The sequence below is a fragment of the Saimiri boliviensis genome, chromosome 1 (assembly GCF_048565385.1).
Source record: "Saimiri boliviensis isolate mSaiBol1 chromosome 1, mSaiBol1.pri, whole genome shotgun sequence".
NCBI classification, from domain to species: domain Eukaryota; kingdom Metazoa; phylum Chordata; class Mammalia; order Primates; family Cebidae; genus Saimiri; species Saimiri boliviensis.
In genome coordinates, this window is record NC_133449.1 from 126,495,964 (window position 1) to 126,521,819 (window position 25,856).

Genomic DNA, 25,856 nt, shown 5'->3' on the forward strand with positions numbered 1-25,856 from the left:
CACCACCATGCCTGGCTACTTTTTGTATTTTTAGTAGGGATGAGGTTTTACCATTTTGGCCAGGTTGGTCTCAAAATTCCTGACCTCAGGCAATCCACCTGCCTTGGCCTCCCAAAGTGCTGGGATAACAGGCATGAGCCGCCACGCCCAGCTGGGGCGGCTTTAATACACAAACTGGGATATGACCTTGCAAATTTCAGGGCTTAGAAAGCCTTTACATAGAATCACAGATAAAATGCTTCTGGGTAAATTCACATGACACAGCGCCACATCGCACCTGCTCTGCCAAGGCCTCCATGGGGGTGATGTACACACAGCGCCCCTCTGAGCTCTGCAGCAGCATCCGCAGGATAGCAAACTCTGCACAAATGGTCTTCCCGCTGCCCGTGGGGGCCCCCACAAACACGTTGTCATCACTGTTGTACACAGTGTTAAACACTGGAAACCAACAGAAAGAAGCAGTATGAGTGTCAAGAGGGAAGAGATGGACTGGAACAAGGACCACTTGTCAAAACAAGGGACAGCATAAGAAATAAAGTCAGTGAGCTGTGGAGTGTAGACAGAGGAGCAATTGCATCTAAGCCTCTAACTCCAGGCCAGCCTGCTGTATACCCCTCACCTGCTCCCACTTTGGTAAAGGGGAAGAGGCCAAAATCAAGGGCCCAGGACCCCTGGAGACACAGGGGATGACAACAAAAGCAAAGCAAAAGAAGCCACATAACCTTCTTTGCTTCTCAGGGACTAGGATGCAGGACAGAATTGGATCCCTTTCTCTGCCCCTTCGATACTCTCTTGCATTTCCTGGAAATAGCCTAATATAGAAAGTAAGAGCCTTAGCCCTGTCATCAAGACTGGATTAAAATCCAAGTTCTACTATTTATCAGTTGACTCAACTGGGGCACCCACTATGCCTCAGTTCCTTACCTATAAAATGGAACACTAGCCAGGTGCAGTGGCTCACACCTGTAATCCCAGCACTTTGGGAGGCTGAGGGGGGTGGATCACCGGAGGTCAGGAATTCGAAACCAGCCTGGCCAACATGGTGAAACCCCATCTCTACTAAAAAATTAGCTGGGTGCCGCAGTAGGCACCTACAATCCCAGCTACTTGGGAGGCTGAGGCAGAATCTCTTGAATCCAGGAGGCAGAGGTTGCAGTGAGCCAAGACCATGCCACTGCACTCTAGCCTGGGCAAGAAGGAGACGCCATCTCACCCCAAAAAAAAAAAAAAAGGAACACTAATGGCAGTCTCTCAAATGACTCCCCTTAGGCTTGGTGGGAGGAATAAAAAAGAAAACACTGGTGATGTACTCAGCTAAAAACTGAGAGCACAGTACCTGCTCTGTGAATGTTCCCGTTATCTCGTTATTTATCATGATGCGAGGGAGGAGGCCTCAGTGCCACCCCATGGCTCCGGTTCAATACTTGAGCGTCAGGGGCAGGCTAAGCCTCCTAGGCCCGAGAAATGACCATGCTATGTAAGGCCTTGCTCTACTGCCCCTCCACAGTGACACATGCATAGCAGCAAGGAAACCAAGGGCTTCTGACAAAGGAAAAGGTCCTGGTGGGCCCGTGGTCACACGGAGTTGCTCCCAGGCCTACCAAGTCCCTGAGGATCCCCATTCCCCTGCATGCCACAGAACACATCTGTCTTCCAATGACTTCAAAAGCCTCCAGAGGAGGGATGGAAACACTCACCCTGGGTCTGGATGGGATTGAAGAAAGGAAATTTATCTTGGTAAAGACTCTCAAAGGCACTGTTTCTCAGAGCAGACACAGGCAAGGGCTGCAGGTCCAAAAGTTCAGTCGGAGGTGGGTACTTCTCTGGCAGGATCAGGTGCCGGAAAGAGACAGGCAGCTGCGTCTCACAAGCTGCCAGAAAAGAAACAGGAAGGAGGTAAGCACTGTTCTCTTTACCTAACTGGCCTCTAGATCCCCTCCATGAACACTGGCAACCTAGGCAGCGTATGTATCACTCTGTCCCTGGCAAAGGCAAGCCCAGAAGACCGGGACAAAGTGCAAGACATTTTTCCACTGTTCTTGGAGGGACTGTTTGTGGGGACTCTGGAGAGGAGACACTCACAAAGCCAGCGGTCAGATACCACTCGGATGAAGTACTGAGGGGGCAGCGGCTCAAACACAGGCACGAAGAACGTGATGAGGTGCTCGTCCTGGGCATACTTGGCCTTGAGGAGAAAATATTCATGGTGCAGAATCACCTCGCTGTCCACATCCTCCACCAGAATCCAGAAAGCCTCTGATGATCCATGCACCTGCCAACAGGAGAACAGGTAAAAGGAATGTGAGCCAACACAGACCAAGCACCTCCAATCCAGCTCCTCTGCCACCAACACAGAGTTGGTGCCTCCAATCCAGCTCCTCTGCCTTGCAAAGTCTCACCTTTTCATCCCACTGGAAGTCTGGCGTGATGGTCAGCTCTACCTTCAGGGTGGAGCGTGTGATTGGCTGCAGGTGCACCGACAACTCCAATTTGGGAAATAGATGGACGTATTTGTGGATAGTCTTCCCCATCTTCGGCATGCGGATAAGTTCCCCTACAGGGAAATAAGAGTATTGAGGCTGCAGCCCACCCTGCCTACTATACTGCACACTGGGCCTGAGGGACACTGTGGGAAAAGGATATAATCTTCCCTTTACTGTCAGTGGAGCCCAGGATTCCAAGTCCCCAGACCAAGGGCCAGCCTGTACTTCAGTGGAACTTGAGAACTGAACACAGGATACTAATGCAGAAGGCCTAGGAACTGGAAGACTATGTAGGCTGACTGGGAAAGACCCTAGGCAGTGAGGACAAGGGCGAGAGCTTCCCACACACCAATCTCATTATGATTCAGGTCATATAGACGCTCGAAGGGGAAATTCTTCTTCTCAATCTTCTTCACTACTTCCTCAGGGAGCTTCCGGAACTGGCGTAGAGGACACATGGACTGCCACCTATCCAGGAAAGAGGCAAAGCTGTTGGTCCCTTCTGCAGGGATGCAACAAACTGCCCACATCATGGCTTCCAATAGTTCAGCAGTGACCACGCAAGACACAGTCATTAAAGGTGGACATTGACACCTTGCCAGCCCTGGCCTCCACCTTTCTCATACTCCCCAGCCCTACCACAGAGGGCTCTACTTCTCAATGTGCACCCAGGTTCAGGTCATATTTAAGATGTCAGGTCTGGAAATCAGATGCACCCTGAGGCTTTCCCATCACACCCTTGGGTTGGGGACCCACTTATGGTGACCAATATCCAGCTCACTGGCCTTACATGCGTTTGTCGATCATCTTGCAGAGGTTCAGGGTCTTGTCTGTAAGCTGTGCCCAACCTCGGTTCAGGACAATTTCAAAGATTGCTCGCATTAACCGGCCAGCCGACTAGGGAAAGAAACAGCATCCCCACTGTTAAGTCTTGACTATCCCCAAGCCTCATGAGCCACTCTACACATGGTTTCATTACCTCCAGCTCTGATGCAATGACCCACCCCAACTCGAAGGCAAATCTCCTCTGTCTTTACACCTTTCTCCTTTCTATATAGTAGATGCTTGCCAAATGGGGAACAATTAGAAAAGTGCTGCTCAAGGTCACTGCACAACATTTTAACCTAACATTCACTGCATGATTTTAGAGCTTTTGACTCATTTAGCATTTAGAGTTCCAGGAAGAGTTAAGGGTACCAGTGACCTGTTCTTAGAGGTAAAGATGAAGAGTGGCTAATAAAACCCTGTGTCATTTCTGGATTTATTTATGAGTTCTGCAGCCACAATGGAACATCACTTCTCTGTTGGGAAGCAGACACTGTGTCCTGTGACTCTTCCTGTCTCTCTGAGGGCTGTGGAGCCTCAAAACATTCCCTCTTAAGGCCTTACCTTTCTCATGTGCTCAAGATGGGTACTACAGAGTGACTGTACCATACATGCACCAACCAACCAACTACCAAGAGCAGAACTAAGCACTCCTCCCATCTCACTAGGGTCAGGCCTCCTTTCCCCAGATTGCATATAGCACACAAGGATTGAACTGTTCAGGCCCCTTCTCACAGCTTCCATAAAACTCTGCCCTCACCTGTGTGACATACACCATGTCGGCCATCAGCGCAAAGCCCTCCAATTTCAGCTGTGAGATGAAGGCTTGCAGAAGAACATTGATCTGGAAAGAAGCAAAATCAGCCAGCAGGAGACCAATCACTGAACAGTCCAAGAAAGGGAATTACATTTCTGCTCTGAGCATTCATGCCAGGTGAGATCTTCTACAGCTCTTGACTTCCAAATACTAAATAATTGATATTTCATATAAAAAGAACATGTAAGAAAGCTGCAAAAACTAGGAGAACTGAGAAGGGTACCACACATGAACTCAAATTCGAGGTTCATCTTTTAGAAGATTATGAAAACTACATAATGTTCATCCTGATCAAAGCAAAGAGAAGAGGAGCTCACCTTTGCGCTGGGTTCCTCGATGCTCTCCTTTACAGGGATAGGCACCCTCTCTAGCAACTTCTGTAGCTCTAGCTTCTCCTCCTGCCATAAGGAGGAAAACGTCAAGGGAAAGCCCAGTAGCCGAGAAGGGAAACCATTCAGTGACTTGGTGAGCACCAACGCCCTGCCCCCAGCACGCTGCATAGGCTCACCTCTCTCACAGTGATGTTTTTGAACTCAGAGGACAATGAGAAGACTCTGAAAAGCTCAATCTCACTGAGGGTGGGCTTCAGCAGCTGGTTGTAGGTCTGCACTGTATCATTGGTGATGTAGTAGTGGCTGGCTATACGGCCCAGTTCTGTCACCTGGAGAGAAGGTAGACTCAATCTAGTGCTGACTATTAATGAGCTCCAACCTCTAACTGTGGACCGTAAGTTATTGTCCTATAGGTTTTTTGTGCAATTTTTTTGTAAAGTATGTAACTCAATGTCCTATAGGTTATCTACCTTACAGACAATTGGATGAATTCACAGCAATACAAATGCCAGGCCCAGGTACATGAAAAAAAAATGGCACAATAAGCTGACCCATAGCATCTGCACAGACAAGACAGTTAAATTATCCACCCCAAGTTATGGGGAAAGCTACCCATTTTTCCACTGTTCTAGGCAACAGGCGATTAGATAGGCAGTACTCACACAAAGAGAGCAATCTGAAAAATTTTCTCCTGGGTTGACTTTTGCTGAGACCTTTCCCTCAAAACCCTCACCCACCACATACCTGGAAGTTGCCTGTCTTCTTGTCGTACTTGACCAGATTGTTCTTGTCCAGCATCAGAGCAGCCGTGTGAACCAAATCTAGTCGGCGCTGGTCCAGCAGGGGATCTCCCTTGAGGTCATCATGAGAGATGCCATAGAGGGTTGGGGATCGCAGCATTCGGATATACAGGTAGGCATAGCCCAGCCAGTTCACTGCATCCTACAAGACACAGCTCATGGTTCTTAGCATGGAGAAACTCTTGATGTCCAAATGAAAGGCTTCCATTAATTGCTTAGAAATTAATTCCCAACTACAAGGATGCATATTATATCATATCCTGAATGGTTTTAACATTTCATTACTAAATAGATCTAAGCGTCTTCAAAGATGTTAGTAATAAGGGAAACTATCTGCCAGACCCAAGATGCGGGTGCAAGGATGGAGGGCCTTGGATACTGCTGGCCCATAGCACAATAGGGACCAACCCACTCCTGGTGCCTTGGTGTCTGCGGGGAAGGCACAAAGTGTCTTGGGCAGAGCCCTCCCCTACCTTGGCATTCTGGACATTCCCCAGCACAATTTCTGCATTGAGCATGTCAGGAAGCTTTGAAACCATCTGGCTTTCAATAGGAAGTTGTTGATTGAGGAGGGACAGGTAGTACTGTAGCTCCCCATGAGATGTGATGAGTATGCCTTCGCCCTTGGTGTCGTACTGGGGTCGTCCGGCACGTCCCAGCATCTAGATCAGAGAGAGCAAACCAAGAATGTTATGGCAAGAGAATATCTGATTTTGATCCAGGGATCTATATTACAGAACTAGGCCTCTAATCTGCCAGCTTTCCAGCATTCCTGCATTTCAGGCAAGGATACTGATCCCCACTGAGAATCAACTCAAAGGCTCTATACCTGCAGAATGTCCAGTGCTCCCAGTTCTGTCCAACGCCCCTTCTCTGGACTGTACACCTGGGTGCCTTTGATGATGACTGTATGTGCAGGGAGATTCACACCCCAAGCTAGAGTTGCTGTGGAAACTAAAACCTACAGAGGCAAAACAAGGTAATGAGGAAAACAGACATTACCACTAGGGGGTTAATATCCCTGACTTCTCTAGGCAGTTGGCCTCAGAGCTTCTATCAGGACTAGGTGGGGAAGAGGAGGGGCCCCAGTACTTGTTAATGTGCCACCAGAATAAAGAGGAAAGGTTTCCTGGGGTTCCTCATCTATTCAGGAATGAACATTACAAGGTTCCAGAGGCACAAGGGCAGACTTGTATTAAACAACCTTAAAGTTACTAGAAAAGGTAAAACAGGCTATCTGTAAAGAGGGAATGACAAGGCCATGCATGCCTCCATGAGGCACTATTTAAAGCTATCTGAAGTCACCAAAGTGCTTGCTTTACTGTGGTCCTAAACTCACTCATCTCTCACTCAGGTGTGAAGAGTTGGGAGAGTGGCATAAGGTTCTATTTATTGTATCCACAACCCTCTGACCTGGGCTAGCTGGGACAGAGGCAATAAAGTACCAGGAACAAACATGGCACAACCTTTTACATTGCCAGTCTTCTGAAGTATGTCTCACCTGCTCCTCCAAAAGCTTTGCCCCCCACTCACCTGAATATGTTTATCAGCAAAAAGATCCTCCACAAGTGTTCGGTCAACCCTGGTCATGCCTGCGTGATGAATAGCAAAGCCATAAGGCAGAAGATCCTTCAGCTCTAGGTTCTGTGGAAGAAAGAACACGGGATGAGGTGAGCCTTCCTGTAGGACTTACCAAGGAGTAAGGAAATCTCCTCCTGTGAGACCCTGCCCCTTAACTAATCCACATAACCACATCCAGACAATCAACCTTAACCCATGGCAAACAAAAGCATCACAGTACAGTCCTAGATGGACACAGCTGCCTCTGAGGCCTCTGATGGACACAACTGCCAGTAGGAATGAAGAAACCCAGCCAGGCCCTCCTCACCTTGCACTGCTCAGCTTCTGTTCGCAGGACTTCGGTGGAGGCTGAGCCCTCCCTCAGAAACAGACCCAGAGTGTCCTTCTCTAGGCACATGTCCCGGATGGCCCTGGCCGTCTTTCCAGTCTCCTTCCGGGAGTGGACAAACACCAGCACCTGAGGAGAGGCCACAGTTGACCAAGATCACGAGATACTCACAGCCCCAGGGCATCTGTGGCAGTAACCAGAGGTTGCACCATCAGCACCAGAAGCCAAGGTCCTAGAGAGGAGCAAGGGCAGGAATGTATGCAGGCTCAGGGGAAGCCTAAACAGGGCTGGAAAGACTCTAAGGGAATGCACCCACCAAGTTCACAGTCCTGGAGCTGGGAAATTAAACTAACTCCAACACCTTATCTTAAACAGCAAGTTTAAACAGACTATGCAAATTTAGGCCTCTCAACTCAGAATTTATGTTTAAGCACCTAAGCTCTGAACTTGTAAGTCAAAGATGAATGAAAACGTGCCTGCAAAATAGCAGCTAAAATATTATATTATTTATAAAAGGACTTAGGAAATAAGTCTTACAATGGTGTAGGAAATAAAGTCTTCATTTCCTACACCATTAGTTCCAAGAAAAGATCTGTCTTTTCATATAAATTCATGTGCTTCTTTTCATCAGAAAAAAGAAATACAAAACCAGTCACTTTTCCTTATTTTTTGTCTCAGTTAACATTGCTCAACTCAACTTTAATTTGAAAATTCTATCACACTGTCCTAGTAAAATGCCCTCTTCACTAGTTTTTTGTTTTCCTCTTACTTTTATTGTCTTGTATTTTTAGTGTAAACTACCCCAAGTCTTTTACGTAAGGACCCGGGATAATGTGAACAGACAGAACGATTATCTGGGACTGGAGGCTGCTTCTGGAGGTTGTGGGGGCATTAATTCTCAATCCAACCTCTCTAATGGCTGTGGAACTCTTCAGGTTATGTATTTCATCTGCACTGAGTTTTGGTAGTTAACTGGTAGTTGTTGGAGAACTGGTTCATTTCTTCTGAATTTTTAAAGTAATGAGCATAAAATTACTTATAGTATTCCCCTATTATCCTTTCAATGCGTATAGGTTCTATAGTAATATCTCATTTCATAACTGATATTGGTGATTTATGTTGTCTTCTCTCTTTTGATTTCTGTCAATCTTGCCAAATTATTGGTAAATCAAACATTCAAAAGAATAGAATTCAAGAGTAACAACAAACCAAGGGCAAACCTGATTTTTTCCAGCATGTTCCATGATTTTCTCATAGACTATTTCATTCATGATCTGGAAACGCTTGATAGCTTTTTTCTCTGTGATGCCCACATACGTCTGTTCCAGAGGCACTGGACGGAAGCTAGATGTTCAACAGTTAGACAAATGAGGTTTCTGGCACAAAATACTGAGGGAATAAACAGTCCTTTTCATTGCCCCAAAAGCAACATTTCTCCTTTTTGATTCCCCTTGGAAAAGGGGAAGGAAAGCAGGATGGTCACCTTGGCAGAACTTCTCCCAGTCTTTTCTCATACCTGTTGTCAAAGTAGAAGAGACCCTTGGCAGGGTCAACACGTAGAAAGGTGGCCACATCTTCATAGTTGGGTAGGGTGGCGCTGAGACCAATGAGTCGCACATCCTCTTGGGTCATCTCAATGTTTCGGATGGCCCTGGCCACCAAAGCTTCTAAGACAGGGCCTCTGTCATCGTGGAGAAGATGGATCTCATCCTACGGAATTGGAGGACACCGATTACGTCTAGCACTGGAGATACATCACCCATTTTCCTGGAATTATCTCATACTGTAGGCATACAACCTAATATGCCTAACAAAAAAGACAAGGGATCCTAAGCCAGAAACACCGAAAGGATGGAGACAATATTTACCATGAAATACTCCAGAAAGTAGCAGACTCTGACCATGAGTTGCTTTGATAGAGTTCAGTGAAATACTTTATAACAAGAAATTCTAAAACTCAGGTAAATGAGTTTATTCTTTTACTTTAAGATAAACTTCTTCATGAAAAAGGATATAAATATGATTTAATCAAATCAGAAGCTTCACCTCTGGCAGTTATAGTTCCCAAGAACAAAAGCTATCATGCATCAAATGATGAGTTCGCATAGTCTAAAGCAGTGCTTCTCAAATTTTGTTAAGTATACCAAAGCCAGGGGATGTTGTTAAAATGCAGATTGTACTCAACAGGTGTGGGGTAAGGCCATAAATCCTGCATTTCTAATAAGCTCCTATTCCATGCTACCACTACTACAACCCCCACCATGAATCAGGCTTCAAGTAGCAAAGCTCTAATGTAGGGGCCAGCAAACGTTTTTTTTAAAGCCAGATAGTTCTGTCTCAAAAGAAAAAAAAATGCTGGGCACAGTGGTTCACACCTATAATCTCAGCACTTAGGGAGGCTGAGATGGGTGGATCAACTGAGGCCAGGAGTTTGAGACCAGCCTGACCAACAAGGAGAAACCCCGTCTCTAATAAAATAGAAAAAATGAGCTGGGCATGGTGGTGGGCACCTGTAATCCTAGCTACTCAGGAGGCCAAGGAAGGAGAATCACTTGAACCCGGGAGGCAGAGGCTGCAATAAGCCGAGATGGCACCATTGCACTCCAGCCAGAGCAACAAGAGTAAAACTCCATCTGAAAAAAAACTCAGATATTCAATATTTCAGGCTTTAAACCACGAAGCCCCTATTGCAAATATTCAGTTCTGCTAATGCAATACAAAAACAGCTGTAAACAATACATACAAAAATGGGTATAACTATGTTCCAACGGAATAAAACCAGTAGCCACAGACTGTCGACCCGTTCCAGAACACTGAAAACCAACATGTGAAGCTCCTTTCTTGCTTTCCCAGACAACTTAAACTACACTCAGACTTAGTCACTAATATCCAGAAGCTTCTGTGTATTTGAAATACAATATCCTGATTCCTTACTCATTCCTTCAGAGAATAGATTCTTTTATTTATAAAGCCCTTCATGATGTTGGATATGATGGTTTTTTTCTATCTGTTTATGTTTGTTTCAAAATATTTCAGACACTGCTTCTCGGCCTTTGGGCTAAGATGAAGTGTAAAATATTTCAAACATAAAAAAATAGATAAAGAATAACATGGCAAACACAAGCTGACAACAGTTATCATTACAAAGCCTAGTGCCTACAGAAAAAGACACCTAAGAAACATTTCACCTGAAAACCCAGCAAATCCTCCTTGACTACAACTAGCTTCTATGTTCTATGAGTGCTCCTGACTCACCAGAATGATGAGGCGCACCAGCTGGGTGTAGGTGCGCTCACCACCCTTGCGGGTGATGATGTCCCACTTTTCGGGGGTGCAGACAATGATCTGAGTGGCGCTGATCTCTTCCTTGCACAGCTGGTGGTCTCCTGTCAGTTCAGCAACAGTGATGCCATAAGTGGCCAGGCGCTAGGGAAGGAAAACTACATCAGAAGGAGTGTTTGAAGGGGCCTGGACACCACGCTTTCTGTTTGGGCAGTTGGAGTGTAGGACATTGGGAGCAGGTACCCATTAGGTGAACGAATACGAGGCAAATCAGACCTTATAAGCATATCTCCCTCAAACAAATCCAAATTTCACTGAGGCAAATAAAGAGGACAAAAGATCTCTGAGGGCCAGGCACGGGTGCTCACACCTGTAATATCAGCACTTTCAGAGGCCAATGCAGGCAGATTGCCTAAGCCCCGGAGTTCTAGACCATCCTGGGAAACACAGTGAAATATTGTCTCTACATAAAAATATAAAAATTAGCCAATGTGTTAGTACATGTTTATAATCCCAGCTAGTAGGGAGGCTGAAGTGAGAGGACCACTTGAGCCTGGGAGGTAAAGGCTGCAGTGAGCCACAGTTGCGCCACTGCACTCCAGCCTGGGCAACAGTGAAACCCTGTCTTAAAAAGAAAAAAAAAAAAGATCTCTAGGAACTCTGTACACAAGAGAAAGAAATGGAAACGTGTAGATAACAAGACCTGGAATAACACCACTAGGTCTATTATCATCCACATCCATGAAATGTTTCGTAAATACTTCAATAACACAAATGATACCAACTACAGAAAATTGCCATGGAGAGGATGAAAGAAAGACACTAATCCTTGTAAGAGATGGCTCAGAACATTCTTACTTCAGAATCTCTATACCTGGGTTAAGTTCCACCTTGGACGTGGGGAGAGAAAAATAAAAAATAAAAACAATCCCAGGAGGCATTCAAGAGATTCCCTAATAGAAGCAGCAGTGAGGTCCAGGCCTGTTCACAACACTTTGTTAGCTGCGCCCAGTATCCTCTAGAGGAAAGTTCTACTCTCTTACCTTTCCAAAGCTGCCCACCATCTCCTGCACCAAGGAGCGCATGGGGGCAATGTAGATAATCTTGAAGTCATCCACATTGATGGTGCCATCCATGTTTATGTGTTTCCCGATTTCTCGAAGCATACACATCAGGGCCACGTTGGTCTTCCCGGCACCCTACGGAAGAGGTCAGGGATGAGAACGCCTGTTCACCTGGTTATTCTCACTGCTGTAACATCCATGGGCTTATTTCCCAAGCAGAGAATAGAGCTTGTCCTGGGCACTTTATCCTACCATTTAACCTCTCTTCCATCAAAGGACAGAGAATTAGGGGGTGGGGGTGGAGATTAAAAAAACAATCTTGCTACAGAAAGTCCAAACCATATTCTACAAGAAAAAAAGCAGGCGGGGTGGTGCTTACAGTAGGAGCACACAGCAGCAGATTCTCATCTGTCTCAAGGGCAGCACGGTAGAGTTTACTCTGGATCCGATTCAATGTTTTGAAGCCCTCAAACCCAGCCTGGGCATACTTTGGCAGCTTTTCCACTGGAAGCAGTTGCTAGAAGGAAAGAAGTGCCACTGATATCATGTTGGCAGCATCCTTGAGCAGATGTTTTTGTGGGATTGCCATGGTTTTGTTCCCTGGCAATCTCTTTGCATTAACTCTCCATTAAAGGTCAGTCCAGATATCAATATTGTCCCCCAGGCTCAAAATCAGAATGGGAAAATTCTGTTGCAGCTTTCAGTCTTGAAATAAACTATTTAAGAGACAAGGCTACATTCTGGCCAATGGTTGAAATCCAAACCAGGAGATGAACTAAGGAAAGTGATTCACTTACTTCTTCTGAGCCAAAGGGCTTGGGCTTCAGAGCAGGCACATGCACCTCTTCATAGCCCTTACGCTGGCGACGGAAAGATCCATCAGGAAGCTGACAGCGTTTATTGGCCATAAAGTGGCTCCCTTGGGTAAAAACCAGGTCCTCCAAGTCCAGAACCTGTCGTGGAGCTAGTGCCTGGGAACGTGAAAGACAAAAATGCAAAGGAGGTGAGCAAGCTGAGCAAGCGAGTTTTCCAACCACCAAGGTCTGGGAAATAAATTGCCCTGGATCCTACCTCTCCGCCCTGGTCAAGATCCATGGTTTCCAGATCTGTGTCCATTCGAGACTGTCGCACTCGCTCTCTCCGCGACCTTTCCTCCTGTAGTGGAGAAAGATAAAAATCACAGAAACAATTCATCAGAATCATAGATTCTTGTCCTTTTCTGTTCCTGCTTAGCCATACTTGAGTCACAGGTGCTGACTAGTAAGTCTCCAAACAGAAAGACAACACTTTACCTGGGGACCACCAGAATGATCAAAGCAAACAAACACATTTAAAGGGACAATGCGCAGTACAGGGATGCCAGAAATAGACATTCTTTTTTTTTTTTTTGAGACAGAGTTTCGCTGTTGTTACCCAGGCTGGAGTGCAATGGCACGATCTCGGCTCACCGCAACCTCCGCCTCCTGGGTTCAAGCAATTCTCCTGCCTCAGCCTCCCGAGTAGCTGGGATTACAGGCACGCACCACCATGCCCAGCTAATTTTTGTATTTTTAGTAGAGACGGGGTTTCACCTTTTTGACCAAGATGGTCTCGATCTCTTGGCCTCGTGATCCACCTGCCTTGGCCTCCCAAAGTGCTTGGATTATAGGCGTGAGCCACCACGCCCAGCCCAGAAATAGACATTCTATAATTAAGTACTGAGGGCTACCCCTGAGGGGTAGAAATGTGGGTTCTGTTAAGCAAGCACATGTATTCTGTTACTCTATTTTAGTAAACACCACATATTTACTATGTAAATAAACAATAAAGGTCCCCATGGTGCTGGTGAAAGCAGCAGGTCACTGGTCTCACAACCAAACCAATGTGGATGTGCTGATTCTAACCTGTATGTACTGATAAACCCCAAATAATTTAGAAAAATTACTTTTCCAACTTCCACTTTCATTATGAATTTAGCTTCATGCTGCAATCTTCTAGCCACTGTTAGCTCAGAAATCAGACAGATAAACCAACCCAATCCTTACTCGGATCAGATCCTCCTTCTCTGTTTCGTGAAGTTGGTAGAGGAACTTCGATAGCTCTGGGTCAGCTTCCATCTTTCCCATGATCCTTTCTTTTTCAGCTTCACTTTGTGCACTGGCCAGCAAGGTACAGTATAAAACTATCCACAACAAAAGGAAGAAAGGAATAGTGAGGAGGAAGAAATGCAAAAATCAACCTTCATCCTTAGGGTAGAAAGAAGAAAAATAAAAGAAACAAGCACAAAAGTTATGAAAACAACAGAATCTCTATCTCACATATGCACATATATGTACCTATTCGGCAGGAAGAGCCCACCATATACTCACTCATCATCCTGTGCTGCCGCAACACTTTAATGAAATCAAAGGTGTTGAAACCAAGCAGCAGTACCAGCTGGTTCTCACACTCCCGATCGTCACTGGCCGTCTGCAGAGAGAAGGTAACACCACCATTAAGGACAAAGCCATCTGCCACTTTATACGTTGTCCCCATGTGCTAAGACATACTAAACATATAACTATTGTTATCTTGGCCATACCTTCAAAATCTCCAGTACTTCATCTGCCTTCTTCTGCGACACAATGGCATCATCATAGAAACGACTGAGCTGCCGCTGTAGCCAAAATGCATCAATATCCCGAGGGTGCAAATCCTTCTTCTTGGAACTCATCAGTTCACCTGAGGCTACGAGCTATGTAAGTAAGCAGGCATTTAGCTCACTAGGTCTCTGCCAGCTTCGATCACTTTCCCACCACCCTGCATCCAAGTTCTACTTGCCACCCTATAAGCCCACCTTCTTGTGAGGACTTTCCAGGGGGAAACTCTCTGGAATATTGAGTTCAGAAGCACACCAGACCAAGATTTTATCAACATACATCTTTGGGAAGGATGAAAACCAACCAAAATCTTAAGAAACTCTACACATTAAGTGTTTATTACACGTCACTCTAGCAAAACGTGGCTCAGTAAATGTAATAGGACCTAAGCATGAAGCAGAAGTACTAACACTCAGAAGTAATCTGGCCTTGCAGCAATGAGAAAGAGCAAACTGAACTTACATTAGCCGAGAGGGTGCAGCGTACAACAGCCTCGTCCCCTTCCATGTCATCATCAGATGCCTCCTCTCGAACCTCCCCGTACACATCTTCATCACCTTCCTGTGGAAATGGCCCCAACTCAACCATGATCTGGAGCTGATTCTGCATCACCACAGAACCTCTCCTTTAAGTCACCCTAAATTAGCTTGATAGTTAGAGAAATGGCTTTGGGGTGAAACGAAGAGCCTATTGGAACCAAGGTTAGCCTTATTCCAGTGGACATGCAATAGAATGGCTGCTTGGCACAGACTTATTAGATGCATCTACTTTCTATTTCTTACCTTAGGCTGCTACAATGGCAATCAACTGGATCATAGCCTCTCTCTGATACACACACAATCAACATTCAAAACCAGCAAATAGCTAGCAAGAGAGAAAAGCTATACAGAGGCATGCCTGGGAAAGCAGATGGTGACTAGGAATGAAGAGACCACACTTAGCCCGCTCACCACTCTATTCACTCATACACTGCACAGTACGCATATTTGGCACAGTGTCACAGTCAAAGCAGGTACTTCAATAATGAGCACTGTTACATGAATGAACTGTTAAATACAAAGCAGTTCACTGCCACTTAAAATCATCAAATCCTATTAACTATACTGTAGGAAGAGGCCTAGCAATCACCTAATGAAATTGCCTCACTTTATAGGAGAAACTGAGGCAAGATGACCTGCCGAGATACAGGACTAAAATTCAGAAGTCTTGGCTCCTAGTCCAGTGCTTTCCTCCGACTCTCCCTGTGCGACCCCTTCTTCCAGCCCCAGTATATAGTCCAGGCTTCATTTTCTCTTTCAGGAGCCAAATCTACTGAGAACTCTAAGGCACTCCATAATTTTTTCAAAGCACCCCAGTTACTCCTATTTAGTTATATTCAAGAAATTCTATTAGATGGTAAGTATTAACCCCAGTGACTTAAACAACCATGTATAGGCTCAGTGTGGTGGCTCACACCTGTAATCCCAGCACTTTGGGAGGCCGAGGCAGGTGGATCATGAGGTCAGGAATTTGAGAACAGCCTAGCCAAAATAGTGAAACCACATCTCTACTAAAAATACAAAAATTAGCCGGGCATAGTGGTGGGCATCTGTAATCCCAGCTACTCGGGAGGTTGAGGTAGGAGAACTGCTTGAACCCAGGAGGTGGAGACTGCAGTGAGCAGAGTCGTGCCATTGCACTCCAGCCCAGGCAACGGTGCTCAAAAAACAAACAAACAAACAAACAAGAAACACCATGTATGAACTATGTCCATGCTCTAGGGCAAATGTGGCAAATGTGCAATCTTTTGAAACAGTGGGACACAGTACTGAAAAATAGGAAATTATAGCAATAAGATTAAAATGAAGTACAATAAGAGCAGATACATTTTCAATGAAAGTATTCACTGTACTTTATCTTTTGTCTTTCTTTTTGCTTATCCACTTGGTATATTTTAAATAATTACATTACTTTATATTTGTTAGTTTCAATTTGCTACAGAAAAGTTAAACGATAACGGCATTTTTTTTTTTTTTGAGGTGGAGTTTCACTCTTGTTACCCAGGCTGGAGTGCAATGGCACGATCTCGGCTCACCGCAACCTCCGCCTCCTAGGTTCAGGCAATTCTCCTGTCTCAGTCTCCTGAGTAGCTGGGATTACAGGCACGCGCCACCATGCCCAGCTAATTTTTTGTATTTTTAGTAGAGACGGGGTTTCACCTTGTTTTTTTTTTTTTGAGATGGAGTTTCACTCTTGTTACCCAGGCTGGAGTGCAATGGCGCGATCTCGGCTCACCGCAACCTCCGCCTCCTGAGTTCAGGCAATTCTCCTGCCTCAGCCTCCTGAGTAGCTGGGATTACAGGCACGAGCCACCATGCCCAGCTAATTTTTTAGATTTTCAGTAGAGACGGGGTTTCACCATGTTGACCAGGATGGTCTCGATCTCTCGACCTCGTGATCCACCCACCTCGGCCTCCCAAAGTGCTGGGATTACAGGCTTGAGCCACCACGCCCGGCCTTCACCTTGTTGACCAAGATGGTCTCGATCTCTTGACCTTGTGATCCACCTGCCTCGGCCTCCCAAAGTGCTGGGATTACAGGCTTGAGCCACCGCGCCTGGCTTTTTTTTTTTTTAAAGCAAAGGAACATATAATGCCTAAGTCTGAAACCCATACAACATGATGAAATTTATCTGGTTTAGACTAGGGAGTTTCTTTACACTAGAAGGGGTCCCTTTACCTTAAACAACTTCAAAAACAAGAACGGACTGGGTCCATTTGCTTTATCACTCACCTCCTCATCTGACTCAAACTGCACATTCACACCGTATGTTTCATCAATGTTGTCATCTGAAAAAATGAAGGATTAGAAAAAGAGGGAAGTGAATAGCTAGTAAAACAAGGGACTCTGGTGCCAATGTCCTCCCCAACTACCGCTCTTCAAGAAAGATCTAAGGGCTAAGGATACACACAGACACTCAGATAATCAACATGAGAGAGCCACCTATGCTGCCACTGCCAAGACCTTCTCCAATCTGCCAGCCTTGAAGACAGCCCAGCCCTGCTTGCTCAAACACTTGAGCCCCCAAGGCTCTGCCCACATTTTCTCCCTTATTCTACACAATAAAGGGTCTCAGAGTAAGGAACAGCTGCTGGAATCTAGGGATTCTGGTGTCCATCAATTTTAACTCCTCAAAAAACACAAAACTAATTATGAGAACTCACTGACACTACGGTTTTTAGATGAATAATGCTAGAAGATGCATGTTTAGGGGTCAACAATCAGTTAACATGATCAGGGCATAAAGAGCTTACTTACCCATATTTTGGATTTCCTTGTCTCCACCATAGTCTGTGATCTTTTTGCCCAAGTTCACTAGCACATGGTATCTGGTATCGTCTGTTTGACCCAGCAGCAGGTCAATCTCCTTTCGTCTTTCCTTGTCCCGAAGCTTTTCATTCTTTAGAACAGCTAGAACTTCATCAGCTGCCCCACAAAGGATATCACGTGGCTGGTGGCAAGAAACAACCAACAAATATGGAGCACAATGACAGGCAGAACATCACCAACTAGGTTTATGTGGCAGCAGCATGTGAAGAGCCACACCTCTTCAAAACCTGCCTCATAATTAGGCTCTGACCTTTTTCATTAATGCTGATTTAAAATGCCACAACTAAAGGAAGACTCATCTGTTTTTAAAAAGATTAGCTAGATGGCCCCAAGAAACAGGACATGGCTTCCAGAACAGCTTGCCATGTTTCCAGGTGGCAGTCACTTGGCAGACTTGCTCTAGCCTGCCACACTTTTGTAAATCTTTGTCCTCACTTCCTCTAGCATCCCCCTCAGCAGAGCTTCTCAGACTCATAATGGTCCCCAATCTAATCACACACACATGTGTAATGGTTAGGAACACAGATTCTAGAGATAAACTACCTGGATCATATCTTGGCTCTGCCAAATACTACTTATGTGACTTGGGAAAATTACTTAACTATTCTTGCCTCACATCTCTCTTCTGTAAAATAGAAAATGGATGTTAATAGCACCTATTCACGGAGTTATGTGACAGGGAAAAAAGAAGACATGTCCTGTTTCATACAAATTGAGTGCTCAGTAAATATTAAGCCACTTCTGTAAACCAGCACGGCCCACATGGGGATCCAGAGACAAGGTTCATCTGGTGTCTCCCAGCTGTGACCCTCTCCCTTTCTAACACATGGTCCCACCCTCTGGCCACCTCACTCTGAGAATACAGAAATAAAACAAACTCAGTTTTTTCTTTTTTTTTTTTGAGATGGAGTTTCGCTCTTGTTACCCAGGCTGGAGTGCAATGGCACGGTCTCAGCTCACCACAACCTCCGCCTCCTGAGTTCAAGCAATTCTCCTACCTGAGCCTCCAGAGTAGCTAGGACTACAGGCGTGTGCCACCAACTAATTTTTTGTATTTTTAGTAGAGATGGGGTTTCACCTTGTTGACCAGGATGGTCTTGATCTTGACCTCGTGATCCACCTGCCTCAGCCTCCCAAAGCACTGGGATTATAGGCGTGAGCCACCGCGCCTAGCAAGTTTTTTTCTATACTCTCACAACAATTAACACAGAAGGCTTCTGTGACGATTCCTCCCCACCAGCAACCAATCCAAAAATAGTGCAGTGGACACAAGCTGGGTGTCTTCAAATTCAATTCAGTTCCAACACTAATTACCTAGAAAGTTTCAGATCCCACAGGTTGAAGACTCAGTCCCACAAGCCTGTCTCCCACTTTATGATGCCAATCACAAGCACAGGTTGTTTGACGCGTGCTTCTCACTGAACAGCTATAAACTGAGGTTTCCATGATCCCATTTTTGGGTTCAACTAATTTGCTAGAACAGATCAGGAAAACACTTATTTTTACCATAAGCCATATTACAAAGGATGCCTACCAACGGACAACAAGTGGAAGAGGCGCACAGGGCAGGCATATGGGAAGGGGTTTAGTGTGCCAGGCCCTCTCAGGTGCACCACCCTCCAGAAACCTCCACCAGAAACCTCCACGTGAGCAGCCGAACTCTCTAAACTTAGTCCTTTTGGGGTTTTTATGGAGGCTTCATTACGTAGGCATGATTCATTCAGTGACCAGCCTCCATTCTGAAGTTACCTAAGGGCTGTCAGCCATCAGTCAACTCATCAGCATACAAAAGATATTACCACTTCAAAGATTCCAAGGATTTTAGAAGCTGTATGCCAGGAAATGAAATAAAGAATGAATATATATTTCACAGTATCACACTCACCTGGTCCCCAAGAGCAGCCTGGATGAAGCTGAGTAGCACCTCATAGGTCTCCCGAGTCTCCTTAGTTTTGGGCTTATAGATGATGCCCACCATCTCATCAATGCCCTCTGACAGCAGAGTATAACCCTTCATCTTGTTGATGTCATGCCGGTCCTCATCACGCTTTCTTCGTCTAATGGACACGTAATGTGATGTTGAATGGCAGAACCTTTCCTCCCCAAGGCAAGACTGGATCAAACCCACCCTCCTCAGCTTCATGGCAAGAAGCTAATAACTGAAAACAGGTACCCCAGCCTCAGCAAATGATTCCTGTTTGGCCTTAATCACTTGTAGGAGTATTTCTTTTCTTTTTTTTTTTTTTTTTTTTAAGATGGAGTCTCACTCTTCTTGCCCATGCTGGAGTACAGTGGTGAAATCTCAGCTCACTGCAACCTCCACCTCCCAGGTTCAAGCGATTCTCCTGCCTCAGTCTCCCAAGTAGGTGGCTGGAATTACAGGCACTCACCACCATGCCCAGCTAATTTTTGTACTTTTAGTAGATACAGGGTTTCACCATGTTGGCTAGCCTGGTCTCAAACTCCTGACCTCAGGTGATCCAGCCTGCCTCAGTCTCCCAAAGTCCTAGGATTACAGGTGTGAACCACCATGCCCAGCCAGAAGTATTTCTTTATGGGACACAGTGACAGAAAGAAAAATTCCCTATCATCTTCTCACTAGATGCACTAAACATTATAATGAGATGCTTCTCATTTTAAAAATACAACCCTTCGGCCAGGTACAGTAGCTCATGCCTGTAATCCTAACAATTTGGGAGGCCAAGGTGGGCGGATCACCTAAGGTCAGGAGTTCAAGACCAGCCTGGCCAACATGGCAAAACCCCATCTCTACTAAAAATACAAAAATTAGCTGAGCACAGTGGCAAGCACCTGTAATCCCAGCTACTCAGGAGGCTGAGGCAGGAGAATCGCTTGAACCCAGGAGGCAGAGGTTGTGGTGAAAGGAGATCATGCCAATACACTCCAGCCTGGGTGACAGAGTGAGATTCCCTCTCAAAAGAAAAAACAAACAAACAAAAACAACCTTCATACTGTGTATGAGAATATTATATAATAGGATTTTGACTAGTTTTTCACCTCTCAGACACATTTTCCTTTACCAGCTAGAGAAACAAGCTCCAACAGAATCTACTGTCATTGACTGTCAACAAATTACAACAAAACTGGAAAAGAAGATATAGCGCAAAGTGGAGATAATGTATTAACTCATTTCAAACATAACTACTTTAATCAAACTAGGCCTAGGAATTTTGGAAACTTCATCATAGGAAAGGGAGGAAGACACCAAGATATTCAGGGTCAAAAGATAATGGTGAGGTAAAGGTAATTTTTGAAATATATTCCCAAGAAATCTTTTTTTTTTTTTTTTTTTTTTTTTTTTGAGACAGAGTTTCACTCTTGTTACCCAGGCTGGAGTGCAATGGCGCGATCTCGGCTCACCGCAACCTCTGCCTCCTGGGTTCAGGCAATTCTCCTGCCTCAGCCTCCTGAGTAGCTGGGATTACAGGCACGCACCACCATGCCCAACTAACTTTTTGTATTTTTAGTAGAGACGGGGTTTCACCATGTTGACCAGGATGGCCTCGATCTCTTGACCTCGTGATCCACCCACCTCAGCCTCCCAAAGCGCTGGGATTACAGGCTTGAGCCACCGCGCCCGGCTATCTTTTTTTTTTTTAATTTAATTTTTTTATTAAGACAGAGTTTTCGCTCTTGTTGCCCAGGCTGGAGTGCAGTGGCTGGATCTTGGCTCACTGCAATCTCTGCCTCCTGGGTTCAAGCGATTCTCCTGTCTCAGCTTCCCGAGTAGCTCAGATTACAGGGGCGCACTACCACACCCGGCTTTGTATTTTTAGTGGAGACGGGGTTTCTCCAGGTTCGTCAGGCTGGTCTCAAACTCCTGACCTCAGGTGATCTGCCTGCCTCGGCCTCCCAAATCTTTTTTTTTTTTTTTTCCACTCTTGTTGCCCAAGCTGGAGTGCAATGGCGCCATCTCAGCTCACCACAACCTCCACCTCCTGGGTTCAAGTGATTCTCCTACCTCAGCCTCCCAAGTAGTTGGGATTACAGGCATGCACTAACACACCCAGCTAATTTTGTATTGTTAGTAGAGATGGGGTTTCTCCATGTTGCTCAGGCTGGTCTTGAACATCTGACCTCAGGTGATCCTCTCACCTCGGTCTCCCAAAGTGCTAGGATTACAGTCATGAGCCACCATGCCTGGCCCAGAAATCTTTTTTGTTTTAAAGAAAGAAAAATGGAGGGGAGGGAAGCAAAATAAGAAAAAACCTGTCTTTCATACTATGGATGTTTAAGTTTATAACAAAATAAGTAGGAAGTAGACAAGAGCAAAGGGAAAAAGCAGGGGGAGGAAGCTAGTAATGGAAAAAAAAAGAAAAAGAATTCCTGATACATAGGAATAGCAAGGGTCTTGAAAATACGCTGAAGAAAACTAAGATCTGTCTATGGACCAGAAACACATATGTAAGAAAAAGGTACCAATAAGTTATTTCCCACTTTAAGTTTATTTGTTAAAGCCAAATAATCTTTAAATCTCCTGTTCTGCTTTTACCTTTACTAAATTGTTTTAATGCCACTGATCTTACAGCAAGCATTTCAGCAAAAATGCTGCTTGAATGCTAAAGGGAAAAAACTTTGGATCTGAAGGAAAAAACAGTATACCCTTGGCACTCACTTGGCTCTTCTTTCCTCCTGCATCTGCGGTTTGGTCCGTTGAGCCTTGTCTCCCATACGGGTGCCCTCCAGCTTCCCAACCAGGGACAGCACCTCTCCTGTGGGTTCATCCCGGCGGGTCCGGTCAATGAGAGAGCGATCAGCTTGGAGCACAAGATTCGAGTTCTGAAAAGATCAAAACATTACTGAAGCTCTGACATGGGCAGGGCCAATTCCTATTATCACAGTTACCCCAGCTGATGGAAGAGTCGTAACTAGCCGCTTATAATCACTAATCGTAATAAAAAGAAACTTTCCTTAAGAGTTGCATGGTATAACACCGTGCAGAGGCACAGCGTAGACTAAGTCTTACGGTCCGTAGAATCAGTTGCACAATTCTTGTTCGTAACAGTGCCCATCATAACCCACATCTGGAGTGGGTTGGGAGTGACATGTGGAAGGCTTAGCGTTGAAGGGACTCGAGAAACCCCTCCTAGAGAGATCTTAGTACTCCCCAGACCCCGGTAGATTATTCACGCCATCGTATAAGCCCACCTTCGCCCCGATTCCATTGCTCCTCCGTTTTCGTGGCCCTCCTGCAGGCCTTCAGACTGAAACTCCCTTTTTCAGTCTCCCTCTCCCCTTTGGACACCCAAGCCCGGAACCCTCCCTCAAGCCCAAACTCACAGCCTTGTACTCGTACTGCAAACTACGGGCGGTTACATCCGCCATGGCCGCGGCTACTCAGAGGCTTCAGAGCTGCACGACTCCCCACCGCAAGCGGCAGACCGCCGCAAATCTTCGCTCCCGTCGCGCCGGAAGGACGCAGGACAAACGCACTGGGGAAGGAAAGAAACGAACTCCCTTCCGCTTCCGGGTTGCGCCCCGGAAGTGCAAGGCGTGTCTCTTGGGTGTACGCGCGGCTTCCTCGCAGCCCTCTGCGCGGAAGGTGTGGGGCTGGCGCACCTGGGTACCCGGATCCTTAGACTCCCGCTCTCTTGTTCCGGCGGCTCCCTGGCTTAAGGACCCAGGGTCCAGCCCCCGGTACCCCTCACATCCATAACGAAATGTACGGCTGCTTAACCCCTGTTCTGTCCCAAGGCCTTTTCTTCCGGTTCCTTCCTCTGGCAACAGCCCCATGAGGTAGGCAGGAAGAGGGGCTGGAGAGCCCCATTTCCGTTTGAGGTAACTAAAGCACCAAGCGAGCAAGGTGACGCGCGCCTGTGTGTGTGTCTGTGTTTGTGTGTTTCAATGATTGGTGGCTTGCTTTGGGTTTCTTCTGTGTTGAGCAATTGAAAAAGAAAGCTACTGTCCCCTGCCAATCCCACCTATACCTGTGCCCCCAAGACCCTTATTCTCACCCAGCTGAACGAACAGGGCCGGGCCCCCCATTCGCTCCCAGCTGTCGGTGACATTCCATGGCAGGGCCCTCTTTACCGCCCAGGGAAACCGGTGAAGGTACCGCCCTCCTGGCAAGGCCAAATCCTTGGTGACAATGACTTAATCTCTTCCCCAGCTACAAAGCCCTCCCTATACCACACTCCCCACCACTTCTCGCCAGTAGAATGGCACCTTATGGCTGAAAGTGGCCTCCCTCCTCACTTAGAGCATGTTTTCTTTTGAAAAGATGAATGAACAGGAGGATGGGTTCATTCTCAATAGCAGTCTCCTAGGCCAGATTTGTTCTGTGGTGGCATTGTGTTTGGCTCACTGTTGGCTCCTTCTTTAAAAAATGGGATCATTCATGCAAAATCTGGCTTCCCCCACCATCAGTTTCGAAACTATAAAATCAGTCACATGACACCCACACTCCTGCATGGCTTGCCTGGTGATGATCAGAGGATAGACATGTCCTTCCCACTGCTCCTAATTTCTCATGCCTGCCCATCTTCTTCTTTTTCACTTGCCCAGTCCCTGTAGGCATGGAGTTTGTTGCTTTGGCAGGTGTTTTTATATATACACATACATATATATATATATATATATATATATGTAAAACTCATCTTCCCAAGGGACAGTAGAGTCCTTGGTAGCTCTGTTCCTCAGTGGCTGTGTGACTTTGAAGTAGCCACTTGGCCTCTCAGTGAGCACCATTTTCCTCATCTTTAAAATTGAGGCAATTGACTGGGCACGGTGGCTCACACCTGTAATCCCATCACTATGCGAGGCTGAAGCAAGTGGATCACTTGAGGTCAGGAGTCCGAGACCAGCCTGGCCAACTTAGTGAAACTCGTCTCCACTAAAAATAGCTGGGCATGGTGATGGGCACCTGTAGTCCCAGCTACTTGGGAGGCTGAGGCAGGAGAATCACTTGAACCCAGGAGGCAGAGGTTGCAGTGAGCTGAGATCAAACCCTGCTCTCCAGCCTGGGCAACACAGTGAGACTCTGTCTCAAAAAAAAAAAAAAAAAAAAAGGTAAGACCATTGTGATTAATCATTTAAAAGCACCTAGCAAAGTGCCTGACTCAAGGTGAGAGTTCATGGAAGGTTATTGAAATCTGAATCCTTAAGGCTGACTTTTACTCCATGATCATCCTGTGGCCCACCTACCTGACATAAAAGGATCTGAAAGGTATTTCAGGGATTCCACTATTTCTGTAGAAGGAACATTCATGTTCACAGATGCGGCCAGGCTGTGGGCAAACCTGTGAATCAAGAAAAAAAGGAAAATTTCTCCATTTTTCCTTTTCCTCTCTAAGCAGGCTCTACCAAATGTAAATCCTGCATTTAGTTATTTAGAGGGGCTTGTAAGTTTCCGTAGAATGTTAGAACTGGAAGGAGCCTTAGAATTGGAGTAGTCTGGTTCTCTTATTTTCTACATGAGGAGACAGCAGCCCCAGAACAATCATCACACTAAAATGTAAATAAGGAGGCCAGGCGCGGTGGCTCATGCCTATAACCCCAACACTTTGGAAGGCCGAGGTGGGTGGATCACCTGAGGTCAGGAGTTCAAGACCAGCCTGGCCAACATGGTGAAACCATCTCTCTATAAAATAAAAAAAAATTTTTTTAATTCAATAAGGAAGAAAATAATTATGATTTAGAAAAGAAAACAGCAGGCTGGATGTGGTAGCTCATGCCTATAATCCCAGCACTTTAGGAGTCTGTAGAAAGAAGACTGCTTGAGGCCAGGAGTTTGAGACTAGCTTGGGCAACATAGTGAGACCTTGTTTCTACAAAAAATAAAAAGTAGCCAGGCATGGTAGTGTGTGCCTGTAGTCCCAACAACTTTGAAGACTGAGGTAAGAGGACTGTTTGACCCCAGGACTTCAAGGCTGCAGTGAGCTAGGATTCCACCACTGTACTCCAGCCTGAGCCACAGAGCAAGACTCTTCCTCCAAAAAATAAAAATAATTCTTTAATTAGAAAGGTGAAAAAGTGACAGCCGTGCTTCCTCACTCTAGGGAAGGGGCTCAGGGAAACTTCCTGGGCCAACTTGTTGAAAATGGGGCAAAGGGTCATAGTGAAGATAAGTCAAAGAGAGTCAGTGCCCCACATGAGAAAGGAAAGAGAAGCTGGGATTAGACTGGGATATAGAAAGGGAAGAGAGACCTGGCGCGGTGGTTCACGCCTGTAATCCAAGCACCTTGGAGGCCAAGGCGGGCGGATCACCTGAGGTCAGGAGTTCAAGACCAGCCTGACCAACATGGTAAAACCCCATCTTTATTTAAAAAAAAAAAAAAAAAAAGGAAGAGAAAAGTCTCCAGGAAGCAGGAGAGGCCCAGGAAAATGACAGTCAGCCA

At 45.8% G+C, this 25,856-nt stretch overlaps 1 protein-coding gene across 1 annotated transcript in view; it reads right to left on the reverse strand.

Moving 5' to 3' along the window:
* SNRNP200 (small nuclear ribonucleoprotein U5 subunit 200) overlaps nt 1-22,955 on the reverse strand; it is a 32,862-nt gene extending 9,907 nt beyond the window's left edge. The window contains exons 1-30 of the mRNA XM_003941262.3: nt 22,801-22,955; nt 22,136-22,299; nt 19,385-19,556; nt 17,428-17,620; nt 16,903-16,958; nt 14,593-14,691; nt 14,073-14,225; nt 13,861-13,960; nt 13,537-13,673; nt 12,584-12,667; nt 12,310-12,483; nt 11,892-12,029; nt 11,492-11,647; nt 10,422-10,592; nt 8,683-8,876; nt 8,387-8,510; nt 7,146-7,295; nt 6,791-6,901; nt 6,087-6,218; nt 5,731-5,919; nt 5,202-5,399; nt 4,634-4,786; nt 4,443-4,523; nt 4,069-4,152; nt 3,274-3,380; nt 2,833-2,951; nt 2,400-2,554; nt 2,083-2,272; nt 1,698-1,871; nt 278-438 (exon numbers count right to left, since the gene is read on the reverse strand). Coding sequence (XP_003941311.1) covers nt 278-438; nt 1,698-1,871; nt 2,083-2,272; nt 2,400-2,554; nt 2,833-2,951; nt 3,274-3,380; nt 4,069-4,152; nt 4,443-4,523; nt 4,634-4,786; nt 5,202-5,399; nt 5,731-5,919; nt 6,087-6,218; nt 6,791-6,901; nt 7,146-7,295; nt 8,387-8,510; nt 8,683-8,876; nt 10,422-10,592; nt 11,492-11,647; nt 11,892-12,029; nt 12,310-12,483; nt 12,584-12,667; nt 13,537-13,673; nt 13,861-13,960; nt 14,073-14,225; nt 14,593-14,691; nt 16,903-16,958; nt 17,428-17,620; nt 19,385-19,556; nt 22,136-22,299; nt 22,801-22,845 — 4,164 coding nt within the window. The 5' untranslated portion in view covers nt 22,846-22,955. The remainder of the gene's footprint in view (nt 1-277; nt 439-1,697; nt 1,872-2,082; nt 2,273-2,399; nt 2,555-2,832; nt 2,952-3,273; nt 3,381-4,068; nt 4,153-4,442; nt 4,524-4,633; nt 4,787-5,201; nt 5,400-5,730; nt 5,920-6,086; nt 6,219-6,790; nt 6,902-7,145; nt 7,296-8,386; nt 8,511-8,682; nt 8,877-10,421; nt 10,593-11,491; nt 11,648-11,891; nt 12,030-12,309; nt 12,484-12,583; nt 12,668-13,536; nt 13,674-13,860; nt 13,961-14,072; nt 14,226-14,592; nt 14,692-16,902; nt 16,959-17,427; nt 17,621-19,384; nt 19,557-22,135; nt 22,300-22,800) is intronic.
* Nucleotides 22,956-25,856: the final 2,901 nt, after the last annotated feature.